At 40.5% G+C, this 21,650-nt stretch overlaps 1 protein-coding gene across 1 annotated transcript in view; it reads right to left on the minus strand.

Moving 5' to 3' along the window:
• The window catches only part of RFX7 (regulatory factor X7), a 28,253-nt gene extending 7,954 nt beyond the window's left edge, over nt 1-20,299 (minus strand). Inside the window, exons 1-7 of the mRNA XM_042824434.1 lie at nt 20,267-20,299; nt 13,259-13,341; nt 12,369-12,491; nt 5,360-5,476; nt 4,211-4,295; nt 3,425-3,632; nt 122-417 (exon numbers count right to left, since the gene is read on the minus strand). Coding sequence (XP_042680368.1) covers nt 122-417; nt 3,425-3,632; nt 4,211-4,295; nt 5,360-5,476; nt 12,369-12,478 — 816 coding nt within the window. The 5' untranslated portion in view covers nt 12,479-12,491; nt 13,259-13,341; nt 20,267-20,299. The remainder of the gene's footprint in view (nt 1-121; nt 418-3,424; nt 3,633-4,210; nt 4,296-5,359; nt 5,477-12,368; nt 12,492-13,258; nt 13,342-20,266) is intronic.
• Between the last annotated feature and the right edge of the window lie 1,351 nt (nt 20,300-21,650).

Consider the following 21,650-nt stretch of genomic DNA (forward strand, 5'->3'; position numbering starts at 1 on the left):
ACCAAGGGATTCAAATCCGAACAGAAACCATATTTTCATCCCACTGACACCACTGCTTAGCTAGGGGCCATCTTCAGTCCTTTCCTAAGTTGATTTCTCAAGAGAACTGCTGGAGAATTACCGGTATTGGGCTGGGGACAGCTGCCACAACAATGCCAATAGGCTGAGGAGACAGAATTGCAGGACTTCCATTAGATATACTAGTTACACCATTGGTTGTGGTGCCTTCTGTTTTCTTGGCTGGAGACTCTCCTGGCAAAGGAGACTGCAGTTTCTGTTCTTGCTGCTTCTTCTGGATCTTGCGCTGCAGCTGCTGCTTGGCATCAACAGGAGATGACAGAGTTTTCACTTGTGGTTGAAAGGAATTGCTTTCAGCAGTAGGTATAAAAGCTGAGGGCTGGGGGATCCCTTTTATTCCTGAATATAAAAGAAGAAGAATTAATTATAACAACATATTCCCTGTCTGCTGTAGTGCCACATCTGTATCCAGCTGCACAGACACATGGCAGGCGTTTCCACAACCATTCAGTAAACATCTCACCCATGAGAGCATCTCATACTCAGCTCTCCTCAGTGTTTCAGTTTCTTTCCACATTTGAGGCAAAGTCTCTCTCTGTTAAGCAAGTTGCATGCTAGCTGCTAAGTACTGGCATCTTGTTTCTAGTAATCCCAAACAACTTTTCTTTCAGCAAAATCTAAAACCTAATCTAAAATGCATTTCATTTAACTGACAGTAGAGGGCAGTGGATATGTTTCAGATGAACCTTTAAAATTCATCATCTACCACGTTTTTGTTTTGCTATCTGCACTGAAAGCAGTTTTAAAATATTTCCAGAAAGCCTTTGTGTCACGAAGGAGCAGCTCTGAAAAGATGGTATCTGCATCTAATGCCAGAATGGATCACATGCAGTCTGTGAACAGTGAAAGAAGAAGAGAAGTGACAAGGGAGAAAAACAATCAATCGGAACCATTTTAAGGGCAATTATTTGTGTTTAGATACCCAGTATGTGTTCAGCAACTGTCTTCTGGTAGTCCACCCTCCCAGCAGCAGCCTGCATGTACCAAGAGAGCCTGAACACTGCAACATCTCCACTTTATGCTTTCAATTCCTTCTTCACAGAGCAGTGAAATGCCCCAGTGTATCGCAATTACTGGCAAATAAGTGACCTATGTGGGCTGAATATTGAATTAAAATATTAAAAAAAACCAACCAAACAAAAAACCCACAGCCTTACATTTGAGATTAAAAGCTTTTTTTTTTTTTTTTTTTCCCCACAGCTAATAGACAGTGACATTGTAGTTCTTGCAATAATGAGGAATGCAAATATCTTATTTGCCATTCTAGACCATAGAACCTCTCCTGAAATGACTGCCCACAACGCACTCCAAGCCCCCAGGGATTCACTGGAAGTAACTGCCCACTTCCTGGAAGCACCAGCTTCTTCTGAAGGAGTAAAGGGAGGGAAGCTACATGAGTCAGAGAGCTATAGGTATATCCAGATTTCCTCCTGGCAGCCAAAGAAGAAAAGCAATGACAATCAAGAACTGTCACCATCACCTGTCAGTTCCAAGCTGGAAAAAAAAAAATCATAAGGAGGAAGAAAATGATCCAGCATGATCCAATCTTCAGCCCTGGCCATCAGCCTCCATTTGAAGTTCCAGTCTCAAGCCAATAGATTTGCCTTGGTTCAAACACATTTTCCTAAATAGGCCTGAGCAGAACTCCTCTGAGGGAAATTGGAGTAAGATGTCTTACATGTGAATTTTCCTATTTTTCACTGCTGTAAAGGACCACACACAAAATATCTATAAGTGATTAAATAACTAATTCTGAGAATGATGGGAATGTAAAAGTAGATGTAAAAATGACATCACGTGCAAGCTTTTGCAGAGACTGAACACAACAGGTATTCCTCTGATGTAGCAAATAAACCCCTCTCTTTACCTTGAAGTGCTGGAATCTGTCACACAACTGACTGCAGAAGGCCCTTCTTTCTCAGAGGGGCTCTCAGAGCCCCTCAAACCCTTACTTTTAAGATGAAGAATTTAAACAAACACTGATGTGGTGGTGTTACTGCCTGACACAGATCAAACATTTCAGGAAAATTTGCATCTAACGTACCAGAAATGCTGGTAGGAAAATCTGCTCTAGAGAAAATGGAAACAGAAAATTGTTTCCAGATTAAGACAAGCTATCAGAGAAACACAGCTACATCAGCACCATGACTACAAAGCCCCACTGTACTGGCCCCAAAACCCAGATGAAGTGCACAACTCAGTACAATTACTCACATACTGAAAACTAGCAATTCCTTTGAGTGCTTTATAATACCCACGTCCTCAACAGAGGAATTGGAGAAAACCACAGAATCAGTTTGGGAAGACAGGTTTTTCCATCCAATTTCCACATGCAATTACTGCAGGCTGTCTCCCAGGAATCACCGGTCAGCTACTGACACTGCATTGCACACACCTTCCTGCCCTTGGTGCAGCAGATGCTGATAGGAATGGGACAGGATGGACTAGAAAACCCAAATTCTGACTGCTTACACTACAGATTAACTCCTACTTTTCATTACCTCGGAGAACATAAGCTAGAAAACTGATTTGAACAAGAACACTCGGATTCATTTCATTAATTATTTACTTGACATAGGATTTCTTGCTTCAATTTCTCCATTGCTAAGGTGTTTATTCAACTGTAAGCACTTCTAGAGAAGTAATCGGGTTTCCAAAGTCTTCTAAGTGACCAGACCCCAGATAACCTATGGTTCAGACTGACTGTTGTTATATCGTCACTTCAAGGCCAGATGAGACCTCCCCTCCCTCAGGTAGTGAGCAGTTCTCAAGAAACACAATTCTGTTTTGTAAGGCATTCATACCCCAGTCTTTAAAACAAGACTATTAATGTGAATCTAAACAGCAGCAAAAGTCTGTCAGACAGATGACAGTGACACAAAGTAAATCTCAGAGCATGAAAGGCTAACATCACAAAATAAACCTGAAACCACTCTTTCTTTTCACATCTCTCTATGCAGACTACCAGCAAGAAAAGACTTTACAGCACTGTGGATGGAAATAATTGAAATGCATCTGCAAGACTCAACTGGTGTCACTGTTTAAGGTCTGCCCTGAAAAGAAATGTTTCTTCAGAGATATTACTGACGCAGTCAACAAAGGACTAAGCCATCATTCCTCACTTCAGCTAACACTCATGGGAGAGGACAAGAACAACATGACCTGAACCAGGATGCATTCCCACTCAGAGCAGGGAAGACAACGTGCATCAATCCCTAATGGTCCAGGACTGCCCAGCCACCTCTCTACTCTTTCTTGCCACACCAGGTAAGACTAAAAGAAGTCCCTCCCAATCACACTATGCTGCTCCAAGGAAAGAAATTCCCACTGATTCAAAACTCATTACCTGCTGGTGCCCCTGCCATTACAGTTAAAGCTGCCATTGACTTGGTACCGATGTAGTGACTTTTGACAAGGAAACGAGCCAGTTCCAAGACTGTATCAAAAGGCTGGCTGAGCACTTTCTGGGCCCACTCACAAACAAGCCGGCAGGCTGCAGAGACAACTTCCTCATCAGCACTTTGTAGCTGTCCAGATGGCTCTGTCCCATCCAACTAAAACAAACAAAGAAGGTTACTTCAGTAATTGAACGTTATTGAAGAGCGAAAACAAGAAGAATACAGAGCAAATGATGATGAGAAACATGCAAGTAATTATGTTCACGTACTTCCATGAAATTGGGAAAACAAGATCACAACATCAGCAGTGTTAAAAATGAAGCATTATTGCTTGTTTCCAAAGGTGCTTTATGGAGCTGACTTTTCCAGAAGAAAATGAGTGAAAATACCAACATTCAGAGCACCCACAGCTGATTCTCCCTACATCCATTGTTTTATCAACTCAGCAGTCATTTACACAGGAACTGCTTCTTTCACAGGAGCTCCTCGATGTTGAATTATTATTTTAAATATACAGTAAAGCCAAAACAGAGTCAGAGTTAAAAACCATAGCATTAGCTTTCTCTATGAATTTGACAGAATCACTAAACAATAATTCAGAAGCTGAGCACTGTAAAGAAAACGTTAAGAACTACACAGCTTTTCAATTTGCTTTAAAAACTCCAGATTGTAAAAATAACATAATAGATGTTAATTTGTACAAAAACATACGAATAAGCAAATATATACCATACCCCATCTCCAGTTTTATGAAAGTCAAGGTTGGGCAGTGTTGGCATATGCACGAAAGCCTTCTTCCTCAGTCCACTGTAGCAATATGTGATCAAGAATTAAGGTCTACATGATTTCAGCTTAGCTGGGGATAGGGAGGTAGAGCAGTAATTCTTCCAATACTTCTCACCTGGAAACTCACCAAAAGATCTCAATTTTGTGCCACTAGTGCTATAAAGCTGGCTTTTTTCCACAGCATATGCTTTGACTTCTTGATTCTGGCTGCCTATTAGCTGATGGGCTAATTCATCCCAGCATGTAATCGTGTATTGCTCCACCTTAACAACACGTTTACCTACACTATGACACCATCAAATTTCTGGGTACTTCAGGCTTTCTAGTAAGTTACAGCTGAACAGGTACTATTTCTGCATTTCAGCCCTCTGGGATGGACTATTTCTCTACCACGGGTAAGAAAGAAAGGAAGATTTCAAGCTCAGGCACAGGCAACAAGACTGCAGTCAATGGAGAGAGGAGGCACTTCCCATCCTAGAAGCTCTTGCTCTAAACAGTCCTTCCTATTTCAGGAGGTCTGCTCCACGCAATGAAGAAAACAGTCTCTCCCAGTGGCAGGACAACCCACAGGTAAGTGCCTTCCAAGTCTGAAATCAGCTTTGTTGGCTGTTTCCCAGTTGTCCTCTACTCTCCTTCACACCATGGATTGAGGAGGTGTAGTTTTATCAAAGATCTATAGAACTTCTTAAAGATCTTTGACTTCACAGCCAACTTTTAAATCACTGGCATGCACAAGTATAATGCAATGAGAGCAGAGACATTTTGATAATTGTGAATTCTACTAATAAAGTATCAGTTACTGCGTATATGTGAGGCAAGTTCTTTTACTCCAATATCCCTCTTTACTCAAATTGATACGACTCCTCGGGTTCCTTGCTGCTCTGACAATTAAGCATTAAAACCCAGAAAGACAGCATAACCTATATTTACCTTCCAACTTAATGCTATATGATTAACAATTTTTTAAGAATTTTGGGAAAGCGTCTGCACTTTTTTATTTAACACTGCTTCTAAATTTGGCTGCTAATTAAGCCATAATGGCTGATGTTCTCCAGGCAAATGCAGAAGTTACTGAGAAGTGTTCTAGCAAAGGATATTTTGATTTGCCTCTTGTGCCTAGACGACGAGCCTTCATATTCGGAAAGACATTTTTCATTATCTTTCCAAAGTCAGCAGCACTTAATGGGTGGTAGCCAAGATTGTCACAATAGCTCCTGCAACAAAGAGAAATAAAACGTGAATGGGAGCAAAGTTAATACAATAGGCCAGTCTACATCTTAGACTCCATCAAAGGTTATCAAAAGAAAACACTCAAACCCGTCCATATTTAGAATCACATATAACATTAATGAAGCTATCCACAACGAACTGAATACATTAAAAATGTATACACAGAGCTATTAATACCATAGCTTTTTGCCTTGTTCTCTACTGAGTTCAAAGACAAGTCATGTGAAGATTTAACAAGTAGTGGCACTAACTAGAGCACAGTTAAAATATACTCCATAACTTAGTCTCAAGTTTATGCTTCAATTCACTTATTTTAGGACACAATAAAGGCAGTGACATTCTCTAGCCAGAAGTATGGCTTGGGTGTGGTAAGGCCTGAAGTCCTGCAGGAATATTTGGTCAGCAATTTGTCTGTGTCCAGACGAAGATTCTGCATACACAGCTGCATCTTAATAGAGCTCAACTGAACTGAATTTAATGCAGCGTATCTTCCCATAGAACCAGCTTCTTTATAGGGCTAACAGAAACACGTACTGAGGAGTCAGTCCTCTTACTACTGTACAAGCAACTATCTGCCCACATCGAATTGTAAGGTCTGTTTACAGGCACCCTTATTTTAACTAACAGCCCGGAATTAACAGATTTCAACTGCCTCTGTGTGTGTAGATGTGTTTATCTTCATATAACTCAGTATACCAACCTGGTAACAGGAAAAAAAAAAAGGCAACAAAAGACCTCATTTTGCTAAATTTACTGTTCTAATAAAATGGGCATCATTATCGGTCTAACACTCAAAAACAGCAGCAGTTTTGTTTCAACATCTATTCATCTTTTTCAATGCCTGAGATACTTAAAAAGAATATATCTCTCCTTTAGGCGGAGAACAAGGATCGTTCATCTCACTGCAAAATGTGAATGTTCTTGAAAAATCACAATCATATGAAAGCAGAAGAGAAAAATGTAAACTGCTCTGGAAGGTTTATCTACATAGCAAATGCTTAAGGCTGCCCAAATATACGAACACAATTAAATATTGGCTTTTGTTCCAAGTGCTTTGTGGTATTTCACAGCTGTTAGCATGCTCGGGCCCAAAAACATACAGTAAAAACACTCTCATTCAGGCTTCCAATGGTCAGAATCAGCACCATAGCAATGACCTCTTTTCCTTGAGAGATCCTGAAAGAAATACACAAAACCAACCTATCTCTGAAAAAGAGGAGGTGCTTGTATACAGTTCTGTGTGGACACCACAGCAAGACAGAAGGAAAACAATCACTTCATACAGCACACTGCCCACTACAGTGAGTGGGATGCATATTGGCAAATGTGTCACTGCTCATCAAGGAAGAATGAACAGAAGGAAAAACATGATTCCTGAAATAGAAGTTTCACTCCCAGCATCACCTGGCAAAAACAGTAAAGATTAGCAAAGGCATTTGCATCTAAGAAGGCCAGATGAAAGGTCTTCACTGAAAACTGTAGCAGTACAGAGAGTAGGATATAGTTTTGAGGTACTTCCTCTATGTTTCCTCTATGCTAATACTGGAGCATATCTTCTGCTTTCACCTTGGCTGTATGTAGGTATCTTCCATTTGGGAAACACCACCACAAATGTTATGATTTTGTTGATGAACAGCAATGCTTACACTATTTGCTTCTAACGCTACCTTACAGAGCTTGTGCACCCCTCACTCTGCCCAAAACAAAGGCTGCCTGCACCCCTGTACAGACAGCTGTGAGCCACGAGACAGAGCAACCCAGACTTTTGTTCCTCCCTCCAAAATGCAAAAGCAAACGCAGTGTAGTTCAGATGGTAACTTCCCCCAGCCTTCACAACAACAGTGACAGACCACAGGAAAAGGAGCTGTGAAAGCTCCACCCTTGGAGCATCAGAGACAAATCTGAGTGGGAAGGGCGCTTGGTAGGACTTCAAACACCAGCCCAAGGCAGGCTCAGTAAGGCAGGCTACTCAAGGCTTTTGCCCAGGCAGGTTCAGAAAACAGGTAAAAGATGTTTCATGTCACCTTTGGGCTGCCCTTCTAATATTTGATTTTCCTCATTCATAAATTATCTGAATAAGGCCCCCTGGAACACCATGAAATGTCAGTGTCAAACCCCACTTCCACTGAGGGGCTGGATCAGGTAACTCCAGAAGTCTCCTCCAACCAGTTCAAGTTTCTGTATCAGATACCAGGAAAATATGTACCCAGTATTCATTTCAGTGCATACAAGCATGCATCTGGATTCCAGATTTGTTTCTTTGAAATTAATACAAAGAAACACTTCTCCTGCTTTCCTGCACCTTCTTAGGAATTAAGTCACTGCTTCATACATAGCGGTGTCCTAGACAGGTCTCTCTGCTTTGTTTTTGTTAAATCTTGCATTTCACCAAGCTCCGCTGCATTTTAAGTTTCCCCTGAAAATTCCTAAAAGGCAGGTCCTTGTCACTTACTGATGCTGATTACAGGCCCTGAAGTCTCAATTACCACGGAAAGGAGGGCTCTCCAAACTCCTCTGCTGGAGTCAGCACTATCTTTGACTGAAATTCGCCAACGTCAGCAAAACAAAACCTTAATCGTGTTGGTTTGCTACCAATCAATGAACTTTAAAGTTAAAATTATTCCCTCTCCAGGAAAATAAAAAAATAAATAGTTCCTCAAGTGAAGCACATCTGTTTCAAGACAATTACTTGCTAGCAGCAATAAACATACAGTTATATGGTCCCCTTGTATCCATATTTGCAGTTTCTGCAAGACTGTGATTTCTGAACTATTATTGTCATGTAATTTCAGTTTTCAGACACATCGTTCCACATGGCCCCTCCTCCTCCTGCCTTGGCTGAGAATCCTACATGTCCATCTGTGATCTCTCACTGACTTGAGAGCAGGAGTTTCTTCCTCCCCTGAAGCTCTTATCTCTGCCACTTGCACTCCTGCACATCACCGAGCCCAGGAGCAGCTGTGCTTATTTCAAGGGTGGGTGGGAAAGAAATCCAGGATGGGCAGTCTACACAGAGCCCAGAATGACAATGGACACAACTGCCTGTGCTCCTTTGTACAGAGCTCCCCAGCACAGTATGCTGGACAAGAAAAGTCCTTTTTTTGGTAAGATTTTGAAATTAAATGTACTCTAGACATAAAATACAGTGGGAGTGCACTCAAATTAATCCTCCAAAAAGATCAACCAACTAAAAGCCAATGAAGACAATCAGACTACGCAACTCAGCTTAATTAGCATTCTGGGCAAAGAACTGGATAAAATGGCGATAACAGACTACACTGAAACAGAAGGGTCACAGCAAGTCTGTACACACAGCCATTCAAAAACAGCCTTGAAAAGAAGTGGCATAATCACCTAATTCTGTAATATTTGGAGGTATCACTAAAACAAAGTGACTGGGGTGTTACAAGGAAAACGAAATGACTTGATACAAGGACAAAAAGAGGTGAAATAGTTCAAAATGCAAAACAGTGCACAAGAATTAATAGGTGCTACTGCTGTGAGGTATGCACTCATCAACTAGAGGTGGCAAAAGATAAAATGGATCTGTTAGCCATCTTGTTATTATTTACAACATAGCCATCACAGCTGGTAACAAGGAGGATGCAATTTTACAGTAAAAACAGCAGCATTATGTGAAGGGAGTTTCAGTCTTGCTGTACGTACAGCCAAAATCACACAGAGTATTGTACAGACTTTACTACTCTGTTCGTTCTGAGTTCAATACAAGATAGGTGCAAAATCATTATGAGTAGTAACTAAAAGAGAACCTATTGCATGAAACAAAATAAAGATCTTTGCTTATCCAATCCACAAAAACAACTGGTTTCTAATAAACAGGTTGGAAGAAAGAACTTTAGGAAGAGGTAGGCTCTCTTTAGGCTGATGAACAAAGCTGGCACAGAAGAAAGTTCTAGAAAATCAGGTAGGATGGAAAAGACGTCTGAAAACCAAAGAAACAGAACACATCAGATTCCTAAGAGTAGTAAGAGAGCTGGGAAACTACTGCTTTAGATGGAGTTTGATCAGCCCCATCCTTTGGAAGGAGTACATAGGTAGCTGTCTATGGCAGAAGACTCAAAAACACAATAGGTTCCATCCTGTTCCCATCAGGGAGCTTTATTCAATGTCAGTTAAAAGCATCTCGTGTCTTTCATTTGTTTAATCTACATAGTAATTGTACACCTACTTCCCTCTTCTGTTCTGGCTTCTGAATATTCTATCTTGTTAGCATTCTTAACACCCAGTACACATACAACCTATGCATCAGGTGGCATCAAGCAGCCCAACAGCCTACTGGCTGGATTAATGCTTTACATTAAAAGGCAAGGATTAATGATTTACAGACCAGATAAAAGAGCTGGAGGCTCACTCTGAGATCTCTTCATCAGTATTACGTGTATGAAGTCAATCTTTAGGACACCAAATATGGACAATATGACTTCCTTTCCTTGTGTCACTTGCAGCAGCAGCAATGTGGGTAGACCCAGGTGCTTACTCAAGACTCAAAAAATCATTTTGTGGAAAAACAAGCATTTCTTTCTGTGTAATCTTAATTCTCTAAACTCAACTAACTCCACATCTGGGAGCTTCCAGAAGGGTGTTCACTAATAGGAAAAATGCCAAAGATACCAAAGTAAAACTGACTTAGAAGAAAATGCTGAAAAGATTTTGTGGGAAGCAGTACCTATTCTCTGCAGACTATATAACATGGTAAGCAGCTCATCATGAGTCCCCATAATATTTTCCAGATGGTATTCCCCATCACTCCCAAAGGAAGCTGGCAGAAGTACCACACATGTCCAACAGAAACACAGCTTCTTACAGCACAGCATATCATAGTGCCAACAAGAGAGGTGAAACACCTTTCATTTACCTCCTTCCTGAAATTCAGTTGCAAGTTTTCAACCTTCCCATGGACTTATGATGCATTTCTCATTTATTTTACCCCTTTCAAGAAGTCAACGTACCCATTCACTTAGAGATGTGAAACTGCAGTTAAAGAGTAAGGAAACAGAAAGAAGGATCATTGTATTGAACTAGTTCAGAGACAAAGAGCTAATGAAATATGAAGAAGCTGGAAATGCTACTGACACTTGCCAATGCTTGATACATACAGAAGAAGCTTCTATCTTTCCTCTCTTCATAGAAATAAACACAAAGGTAATGGAAAAGATCAGTATTTTTCTAACATCAATTTTGTTCAAAATTTACAGCAGGACTTGAGATGCTGTTATGATGCAGCAATCTTTTGAAGCCTTGCAACTTTGGTTTATGTATCCAGAATGTGAGCTCATGCAACATCTATATTTGCACAGGGAGGAGAGAAACTGTAAATAGTAAATAAGACAGAAGTAAAATTTGAGAGGATTTAACATCCCTAGATAAACAAAAATGATTTATGAAAACGAACTCATCTATTTATGTGCCTTGTTCTCCTCTTCCCACAGCAAAGCTATTCTTCCTTTGGTGTGCACAAGAATAGCTCATAAATACACTCACAGAAACAAAATTTTTAAAAATGGAACAGATGCTTTCAAAGGAGAACAGATTCCAAACATTTGATATTTCCCTGAATATTTGCTTACCACCCTTATTTTGTCAGGAAAAAAACCCACAGTACACAAATACTCGATACAGCTATATACAAAAGCCATCCAAATTTCACTCTAAAAATCTGTAGACGATAATTTTCCCGGGCATCTGCAGCTTGGCACAACATGGAAGCCAAGCAGACAATAAATTATTAAATAAGAAATATATTTAAGAATAACGCTTCCATTTCTCTCCTGCACAGCAGCTGCCGCTGTTGCTGAGTCTGTGTGAGCAGCTCCTGCTCGGGGATTGGCTGCCCTGACACATCTGTGCTATTGGCCACGTTTCCGGGCTGCGTCACTATTCAAGTCAATAGTGAGATTTCAGAAATAGGTGTGTGCATGTTTATCAACCTCAAGCAAGCTAATACCATCGTGCTTCTGCTCAGTCAGAAGACAGACAAAAACAACCTCCAAAGACAGTTAATTGAGGTATTCGCATAATGCAACGCTGCAATAGCAACTAAGGGCTGAATCCTGCAGGCACTTGTGAGGAGAAGGGAGTCAGCTCCTTGCAAATTATTGTAATCATCTAGATTATGGAATTATTCATACTAGATCACAGATCTGTTATTCATCTTCAGGCATTTGGGATTTTTTTCCCCTGTGGGGAATATTCTCTAAATGAATTCAAATCCAACTTCCATCAAGCATCTCGCTCTCCCTTGCTTCCAATTGCTTTCTCATTACACGGTAGCTTTGAGACTTGACAAAACAGACTCACAGTGGCCTTGGTTACTGTTTTCATGCATATTCAGAAATACTGTGCGTCTGTAGAAATCAGGTTTGCTGCAGTAAGTCCAGGACTTGCACATTATTCTGGAGAGAAAGGTACGACTGGCTAGATCTTACAACCAAAAATCCCCCTTTCCACTAGGAACAATTCAGCTCTTTATCCTCATTAAGACAGTCACATATATGTGTACGTATAATTGGACTAAAATGTACTGTAAAATAGTAACTGGTGCTTTTTCCCTGTGCCACTCTGCTCAGAAAGTACAACACACACTCATACCGAAGTTTTCTTGTTAAGGAATACTTGTCTGTTTATTTCAGCACAGGTAATGCACAATTGGAACAGCACAGTCCTATCTTCAGCAGCAGGAAAACTGCATACACCTCACTGCAACTAGTATGCTCTTAGTTACGCAGGTACTGAAGGCCTTGTTCTTCCATGTGCACTTGTAAACGTACAGCAAAGGAGCACCTGTAGTGCCAGTGTAACAGAACGACTTACAACCTGCTAAAGCCATATGTATGAACTCAGTTTAGGAACACTCACTTGTACTCATCATAAACCTCCTGTTTGGGAAGGGATGTCTCGGGGTGCTCTTCCAAGGTATTCCGTATCCAAGAGAAGGCGTGCATCTGCTGCGCACGGCTGGACGACATGGAGATCTGATCACTATTGAAAGAAGAAACAGCTCTGATGAAGGTTTTACTCTGTAGTTCCTCCTCCGTTACAACTGCCTGCTTACACAAGCAGAGAAGTGCCAGAGACAACAAGAGTCAGAACCTCACTACTCAGCTACCCTGTAAGGCTTTGGAAGGAATACCTCCCTTCTTCCTGTATGATTTAACAAAATAACTCCAGGCTCTCTTTCATGACTGATAAACAGCTACACACAGAGAGTGCTGAGCTACAGCGCACCTGTCTCCTCTCTTACATTGTTTCTGCTGACCTCAAAGGTCTTCCCCATTAAGTCTGCTAACTGCTTTTTGCACATACTCAGCAAACAGAGTGCTTCCTGTAGGCATGTGTCTGTCTATAATCACCCTACTGGGAACAGATACAAATTTTATGATGTTGTTATCTTCAGGTTGATTTTCTAAGTTCTTCCTTTAATCAAACAAATGCAATAAGAAATACCACTTGTTCTTTTCCCCACCATCCTATATTATCACTTCCTATCTGAAATGTGAAGGAATGATCACACACTGCAAAATATACCCTTCAATGGGCGCCTCATTTTAGGATGTTTATACTTACAAGATATTCAAGAAGTCAAGATTGAAAAATGTGAGGTCTTCAGCAAAAAAATAAATTAACATTTGCTAAAGACAGCTTACACTACCAAACACACCACATAAATGCCTGCCCAGTAGGTAAGTGCACAGAAAGTTAAGTTGACAGTACTAGCTGCTCACCTTTACACACAGCCACATACCTACCTTTTGTCTCCATTGTTGGGACCCGAAGGCAGCTGAAGGTAGAGGTAGAGTTTCTCTAAGTCTGTAAACTTCTCAACTTCTTGCTGGATAACAAAGGTATTTTGGTTAAAAACAAAAGGAGGTGAGGAAAAAAAACAAACAGTAAAAGTGGAGCTTGACAGTTAACAACTGTCATCCAGCACTGTATTCCAAAAGAATGCATTTCCAAACCTGAAGGCTGATACTTACATGAAAAAAAAAACGTTACTGTGAGAAGTGTGGGTCTAGAACTATGATATTCCATTTCCACACCACTGCATGTTAGAAAATAATGGTCCACAATACCAGCTCTACAACACTGTTGCAAAACTCATGCAACAAAAGCAAAACTTAGAGGAACTACAGTAACAGAACACTTCTGTAACCCTCCTGCAACCTGAAACCTTTCCTTACCTTCTCAGAACACACATGAAGCCCTTTTGAGAATACAGCATCAAAAAACAGCTGCACTGTAACAATGTAGGACATCAGGCCTGATCCTGTGACACACAGCACTTTATCAACAGCTGTGCTGCAAAGTTCAACTAAGATTTTTCAACATACACATTATTTTCTTCCTTCAGATATCAATTACTACAGAGTTACTGAAGAGAAGCCATTTGGTTACCACGAATCCCCATGATGCTCAACTCCCCCTGCAGAGAAGGCAGCTGAGGGTCAGACACCAGAGGGAATTGCAGCAGGTGCTTGCCTTGGGTCATCTAAGATCAGCCTTAGGACCCTGAATTAGCCAGCCTGCCCAGCGGCACTGGGCGTTAAGCCATGCAGTAAGGAGTAAATGGGTTCTCTCTCAGGAAGATGCTGCAGAATCAACACGTGCTGTGTTGCACCACCAGTACAGAGGTTAAAATGTTAAGAGGAACCTTTAAGTCCACCTTGCTCCAATGCTCCTCCCAGGGGCAAGGATACCCCCCAATACATCAGGTTACCCAAACTTTGTTGCTTTCAGTTCAAAATGGCAAACACCAGAGAAGCGCAACAAAGGACACGGTTCAGGGGAGATCAGAGCTAAATCCATGCATCCACGTAAAACAAACACAACACCCTGATGACTCTGGAGCAGAGGTGAAAAATGGTTTCTTTCTTCCAAACTGAATGTGCTACACTGCAACATAAAGGGCAGTTTTGTCCTTTCATCAGAAAATGCAGTAGTTGTCTCAGTGCCCACTGAAGCAACTTCTCCTGTCTCCCAGCAGAAGGAAGGGGCTACACACAAGCTCTGTGTGAGCTGCACAGGAACAGCAATACAGGCCCTCTTCTGACAAGCCCCTGGTTCAAACAAGATCCACTATTTACGTGTATAGAAGAAATCTGGCTGGGATTGTTTTAGCAGTCTTTTTCAAACTGTGCCAGCAAACCAGCAACTCATCAGCAAAATCACATCCCAAGAGCTAAGGCAGCTGAGGACTTTGGCTTTCTCACTATTCTCAGCAGAGCAAGGCAGACAGTAACACTGTCCCACTGGTTTTTCCTCAAGCTCCCTCTTCTCCACAGGCAGCACTTCCTGCACAACTCCTCCAGCTTTCAGCAATGGCAACATAAAGTCCTGGGGAGACAGGGCCTTCTATGGAATGGGGAAAACACAGCCAGGATTCAGAGGAAGCTCATGGAGGTAATCCTACCTGGGCGATAATTAGATGAACCTAAGCTTATTAGATGCGACCAAATCTATTTAGAGAAAACCATCTCAAAGCTGAAGAAGTTGCACCAAAGGGATGGAATGCAACAGCACAAGTTAGGAAACAGCTTCCGGTTAAAAACTTCTAAGCTTCCCATTCTGTTCAGGCTGTTTTCTTGGAATGTTTCTAGAACTCTCAAAACTTTTTTTTACAACCTTGGTAAGGACAACTTCCTCTCGAACCTCAGCTGAGATCCACCAGCTCTAAGTGGCAAGGCTCCAGAGAGTTCTGTAGTAACTGCTACTGTGACTGCTCCGGGTATCAAAACTTCCCCATTGCTTAATGCAATCAGAAAGCATTTGGGCAAGCAGAGGAACATTTCAGCCATCCTACTGACTAACAATCTCTGACCTGGGAGGAAGATTCACTCATCCTGAACTTCTCCTTGTCTCGTGTTGATTTATATGAAAATGAATAAAAATAAAGCACAATACAATACAAAATATACTACAAAAATAGGTCAGTGTCATGTTTGGCAGAAATAGTAATTGTGCATTATGTGGAATGGAGTGGAAAAGAGTCAGAGCATTAGAAAGAAGACTGTGGTGCTGGCATCATCTTGGACAAATTCCCCTTTGTGTAGGCACTTAGAGTTTATGCTATGGTACTCTTGCAACACATACAGAATGCAAAATGTCTGGGGAATCTCTGTCGACAACTGAAAAGGATCTAAGTAAACTTTTGGCTTGAAGTTACCTGACCTTCATTGACTGGTTCTAATCAAATCAGATGAAGAACATCTCATTCTCCAAAAGTTATTTATAAACCATACTTCTTGGAGCTGCATGAGAAAGATGCACAGGGGTGCTAAACTGGTTGCGTGACTGAGGTGTGAAGCCACCACAAAGCACCACTCTGCTATTCTTGGCCTTCACGCATTATATTTATCTCCTGTAACTGGAACCACATCAAAGCAGGAAGATTCAGTGAAGATGGGGAGCAAACAGCATTCTTAATTATTTTTACAATTTGGCTTCATCTTAACCAAAAAATACATCGAATATTCAAAATATCTTATTGATTATAGACAGAAAAACTAAGGTCAGAAAAACTAGAAACTTCAAGCTACAGACAAAATGCCTTTCAGTAACATACAAAACAACACAAGTCTCTGGAATTTGTCTTTGTTTTGATAGTCACCAAGGATGACAAATCCACCAAATAAATGCACAAAATATGTAGTAAATAAACTAGAGATCTGCCTATGTTTGTGCATCAGCAGGCATATAGATCTGGCCCAACTGATTCAGTCCTTCAGCTGCCTAAGAATGATACGGAATAAGGACCTCTGGGAATGGAAAAGTCTGTTCCTAGCAGACTTCTTGCATGAGTAAACAAGCTATACAACAACTGGGTTTTAATTCACCTTTTAAAATTGTATTTCACATCTAGTTCCATTGTGACAGTAAACAAACACTAACATTTCTCACAGCACAAAAAAAACCCAACAAAGAATAGTTTAATACAGAATGCAGATAAGAAATTCTTTTGTGACACAGACAGAAATACAAATTAACCATATTTGTGCTTCAACTGGAGAACGTGATTTCAGCTTGAGTCTCCAGAATCACTCAATACTGCTTAAAGATTCCTGACCTTGATGGAATTGGCATTTCTATCTGGGTATCTGCAATTGCTGATCTGGCAGATCAGAAATGTTACTGAATGTTCATCTGAAGTCATCAAAATGAATTACCATGGGAAACCCCAGATAATTTGTTTTTGGGGTTTTTTTTCCCCCTGGATTTTTTTTTCTTTTTCTTTTTTTTTTTTTTTTTTTAAAGAAGAAAAGATTTAGTTGGACCAAATTTAACATAACACAGCAGAACACCATAGTAAGTAACAATTAGCAGTTACAATTCTTGAACGCTGAAAAACATCATTCAAATTTCCTATTGCTACAATGAAAGTAGAATTACAGTTATTTCAGTCCTTGAGTTCCAATAAAGATGAGTTGAAGGCTGGGGCATTGCCGTAAGCATTCTAAAATACTACTATTTTAGAGATCATGAACTGATCTCAAAATTCCCTATTTTGTGCATTTCCATGTAACTATATTCTAAGTAAAAAAGGTAATGCAACCTGCATCTACTGGCAGACTGGTTCTAAGACTTGTCGTATTTCAAAAGAACAAACATCTATTATTTAACAACCAGACTAAGAATAGCAGATTAGTCAAGCAATCATCTCCCCACTGTGCAAAGAGAGAAACAAGAAGCAAAGGTTAAATAATTTGCTCAAGGTCAAAGGCTTTGCTGAAAATACGATCAAGACAAAATAGCAAATAGTTGAAACGGAACCTATTTTTCTAAAGAGCTGCTAATAAACACATTTGGTATGCTTTCTCTGAACAGAAGCCGAAACATATTTCAGGTGCTAAATATTCCAAACAAGCCCTAAAAATACATGGCAGCCTCGTACTGACAGCCGCCAAGTACATCTGCCAAAGCTGCATACAGCTTCTGCCCAATTCCTGAAGGGCCAAAAAGTGACAAGCTGCCACCTTCTCTGCAGTGGGACTGAAGCAGGCTGCTCAAGCAGCAGTCGCACACATTGCTGCCTCCTGCACTGGAATTGTTCAGGCCATCAGCAGCTTTGGCTTTCACAGCCATTGATCCAGCAAACTCTCATCACCAGTGCCGATCTCTTTTCAGAGGACTAAGGAAAGAAACCTTAGCCTAATTGCTAAGGAATTACGTGGGGCATACCATTCTTTAAATCAGGTTCAAGAGTTCACTTCGTATGTGGCAACAAATGCAACAAGTCAAGTCATAAGAGACTTCCAGACATGTTTACTACAGTTAAAAGGATGTTACAATAAATTTTTAATGGCTGTTTACACCATAATTCTTGCTAATTACCTCTTTTTTGGGGATTGCACAGCATACGATGTTCTTATGATCTTCCAGAAGCTGACAGCATGTCACAGAATGTAAAGGGTGCAGTACAACAAGAAAAGGCAGGTAACTTTGGTCTCTTGTATGAATAAAATTGGCAGTTCTGGTGCGAAAAGTTACACTTTTTTCTGTACTGCTCTGATGTTACCTCCACAACAGAGACCATTACCCTCACCTTTCCTTCTTCCTTTTTCCTCTCTTTCTTCCCATCTTCTGCTGTATTAGGCAGCCAATGTCCTAAGGAAGATGTGTGCTGCTTTGGCACACTGTGGCTGTGTAGCTGCTACCAAACAACAAACACAATCTGAGTTTTTGTTTCTACTGATGTTTGTTAAGGTTGCTAGCAAACTGAACAAGCTTAAAGGCTTTACGCCATCATCAGTAGCTTTCCAATAACGTTGAAAGCTGGTCCCAAATTTCCTTTTTACAGTAATAAACAAATAAATACGAGTCAAGGGATGGGCATTGCTGGTTTATATTATGTGAGAATGATTCAGAGGCCCTGAAAGGATTCGGATCTGAACCAAACCTAAGGAACTGAATTTAGAGGAGATGTTCTGAGCCCACAGCCTGGGGCCCAGACCCTGTAAGCAGCCTGGTACTGGCCAGCTCTGAACACCCTGCTCCTCTGAACACTTCTGCACTTTGACAAACCCATACATGCTTCACCACAGAGGCAACCTGCCCACCTGCCTCACACAGACAACAGGCCGGCAAGGAAGCCCCAAATAGTTTACAGCTATATAGTCACAGCCTTTTAGATTAACATACTTCCACGTTCTTGCAGCTCACAGCTTTCCAAAAGCATATTAAATGCAACAACCATATTGGAAGGATTCAACTTCATTTTCAGTTCTTCAAACTATTCTGATCTTAGCTTTTGCTTTCCCCAGTGACCTGACCAGCATCAGACCTACCTCTGCTACCTTAGAGTGGCTTTCCCACGTTGATAGGACTCCTTGAAACTCATCAGCAAGAACAGTCCTCAAGTAATTTCATTCTCTTAAAACAGATCTCGAAGAAGCAGCTGACAGATACTGCTACTGTCTTATTATTACTGTCTCTGATGCTGCTTAAGAACTTATCCACACTTATTTTTTACGGCAGAAAAAGCCAGTGTTAAAGAGTTTTACAAGTGCAATTTGCCCTTTTGCAACTGAAGACTCATGTACAAAAGATTTTATATTCACCCGTCCACAGATGCCACTGAGGAATAAATAGGACAACAATGACATTTTAGATCACACATTCAGATGGATGCATCCAAGAATTCTTTTAAGAATACGTAAAACTGGGTCCAAAGCTGCAATATAACAATGAAGCTTACTTTAAACTTCTCACCATGACACATAAGACGAAATTTTAAGGTTACAGAATTCAGTGCTATCTGAATTAGCCTGTGACAATACGACTTATTTAGCTCAGCCACACAGCCGAACAGATTCTACATGATAGCATCCAGATGGCTGTCTATGTCATCTTTTTATCTCACCCGCTGGTACTTATGGATGAAATGCCAAAGGTAGACAGTCAGAATAAGCAGTCCTTTCCAGTCTTGAGATTTATGAACTCAGACTCTGATTTAAGGTGAGTTGCAACCTGCTCCCTATTAAATACAAGCAAATCCCTTGAGTTTGCCCTAGATATTTGCTTCCCAGAAATAATCTCTCAAAACCATCTAGATCTTGTTATTTAAATGCACAAAGGACAGATATATTTATGTATTTCAAGGTCTTCCCTTTTTAAAAAACAAAAAAACAGCCCAAACTGTACATCTGTACTAACAAGACCTGTAGCATGACTCTCTTCTGGGCAAGTATCAAAGATGGTGGTTAGAGGTTAAGATTTAAACAGATGAACCAACCAATCTGCCAATTATTATACCAGCAAGGTTTTCACAGCCTAGGACATTAGTCTGCCACATTTTGAGTAAACGTGCAGCTCAAAACAGTTAATTCCTTAAAACATAGTACTGGCCATGAATTGACTATTGCACGGAACCCACAAGAGCACCAATCATTAACAGCCCAAAGAGGAGCAATGGAACATGATGGCACAGTTAACTTCTTGCAGACACTGATCCATGAAACGCAATCTTGCATTTAACAAAATCCCATTTTGCAAAAGCAGTAAGGCACCCTTCTAAGTCACATCTGTACTGACAGCCCCTACAAAGGGAAATCACAGCCATTGGTGCCAGTAACAGGAGGTCAATACTTCCCCAGGAAAGGAACACCAAACATACATGATGCATTATTTTGAACACGTTTAGTGGTAGTACCCTAAAGGTACTGTCAAGGAACAGCTTGATAATAGCTGTCAGTCTCTGGAGTTATCTATTTTGGTCTTACAGTTTTATTAAATATTAAAAAGTATTCAGGAGTTGTACTTACCAAAATGCAGTCCACTTTAGATTGTACAGTTTTGCTAGACGTAAGGAAAGAAAGAGAGAACAAATCTTGAATTAATCTAAACAGTTATTATGAAAATATTACATGTTCTAATAGCTACTACTATACTACAGACTTAATATCCTGCTACAAAATCTCATACTAGCCTGCAGAAGAATACTTAACATGCAATCCTGTAGGCAGAAATCATGGTGAATCCAACAGTTTGCAACAGTTCATGCTGTTTTGTTCTCTTGCATAAGGCCCATTTTTAAAATGAAATACTTTTGCAACTAGGAGATATTATCTCAAGTTACAAAGCAGCAAAGATGGATGTCACTATTCCTATTGGAAACTCTTCCACTCTTCAGATGTATTTGTTTATCTGTAAACATAATTAACACCTCCTTCTCACCACGCTTCATTAAACCCACCACTTCAGTGCATTTATTTCTAGCTTCCCAAAGAGCTGCCAAAAAGCAGATACAACTGATATCCCACCATCAACCTACAGAGGAGTTTTCTACTTCCATCTCACTAGCTTTCAGTTGGTTTATTAAAAAGACATTGGGCAGGGGCTGAATTCAAGTTTGTCATAAATGACCTCAATAAACGTGCCAAGGAGCGGAATGAAACTTGCTACACTTAAACATAAACACACCCGTTAGCAACTTTTGTACTTAGAATAACTCCATGTCACATGCTTTGACTGACTCTGTATTAGTTGAAGGCATTTAATCATTGCTCTGAGCAGGAGAATGAGCTTTAACATGCAAAGATCTGTGATTTTCACTGCTGGACACCGAATGATTGATCTCTAAACAATTCCCAGGTTTAGGAAACATTTCATTGCCAGTAGAATAAAAGATAAATTAGCCTTCTGTTAGCAGAATAAAATATATTTCCACTTGTTTTATTTTTGTGTACATGCTACCCACATACAACGAAAGACCAAGTAAGATACCTGATAGATATGCTAAAATGAGAAGAAAGCAGAACAAATGGCTCCAGTGTCTGGTTGTAATAGGAGCCAGAACTACTCAGTCTACATCTACTGTTACATCAAGAAGTTCAAAGAAGCAGCAGCTCAGCTGTCCTCCTTAATACAGCATCACATTTTGAAACCACAAAGTCTAAAATGTGACGTCCAGAAACTGCTATTACTTTCATGCAAGAACTGCATATGACTAGAATGACAATACAATAAAAAACATGAGGAGGTAAAAGCCTATGACAAACCCGCTGAAGCTCACTTGTGTAAAGATGATCAGACGGGTGCACATTTGGGAGGGAAGCTGAGCTACTCGGGATTTGTGCACACAGAGGATGCTATGAAGACAGTAAAATAGAAGCTTTTCCTCATCTATGGGAAGTGGCTCCCATCTAC

This window comes from Centrocercus urophasianus, unplaced genomic scaffold (assembly GCF_019232065.1).
Source record: "Centrocercus urophasianus isolate 14NV4802_14NV808 unplaced genomic scaffold, USGS_Curo_1.0 seq_23, whole genome shotgun sequence".
Taxonomy (NCBI): domain Eukaryota; kingdom Metazoa; phylum Chordata; class Aves; order Galliformes; family Phasianidae; genus Centrocercus; species Centrocercus urophasianus.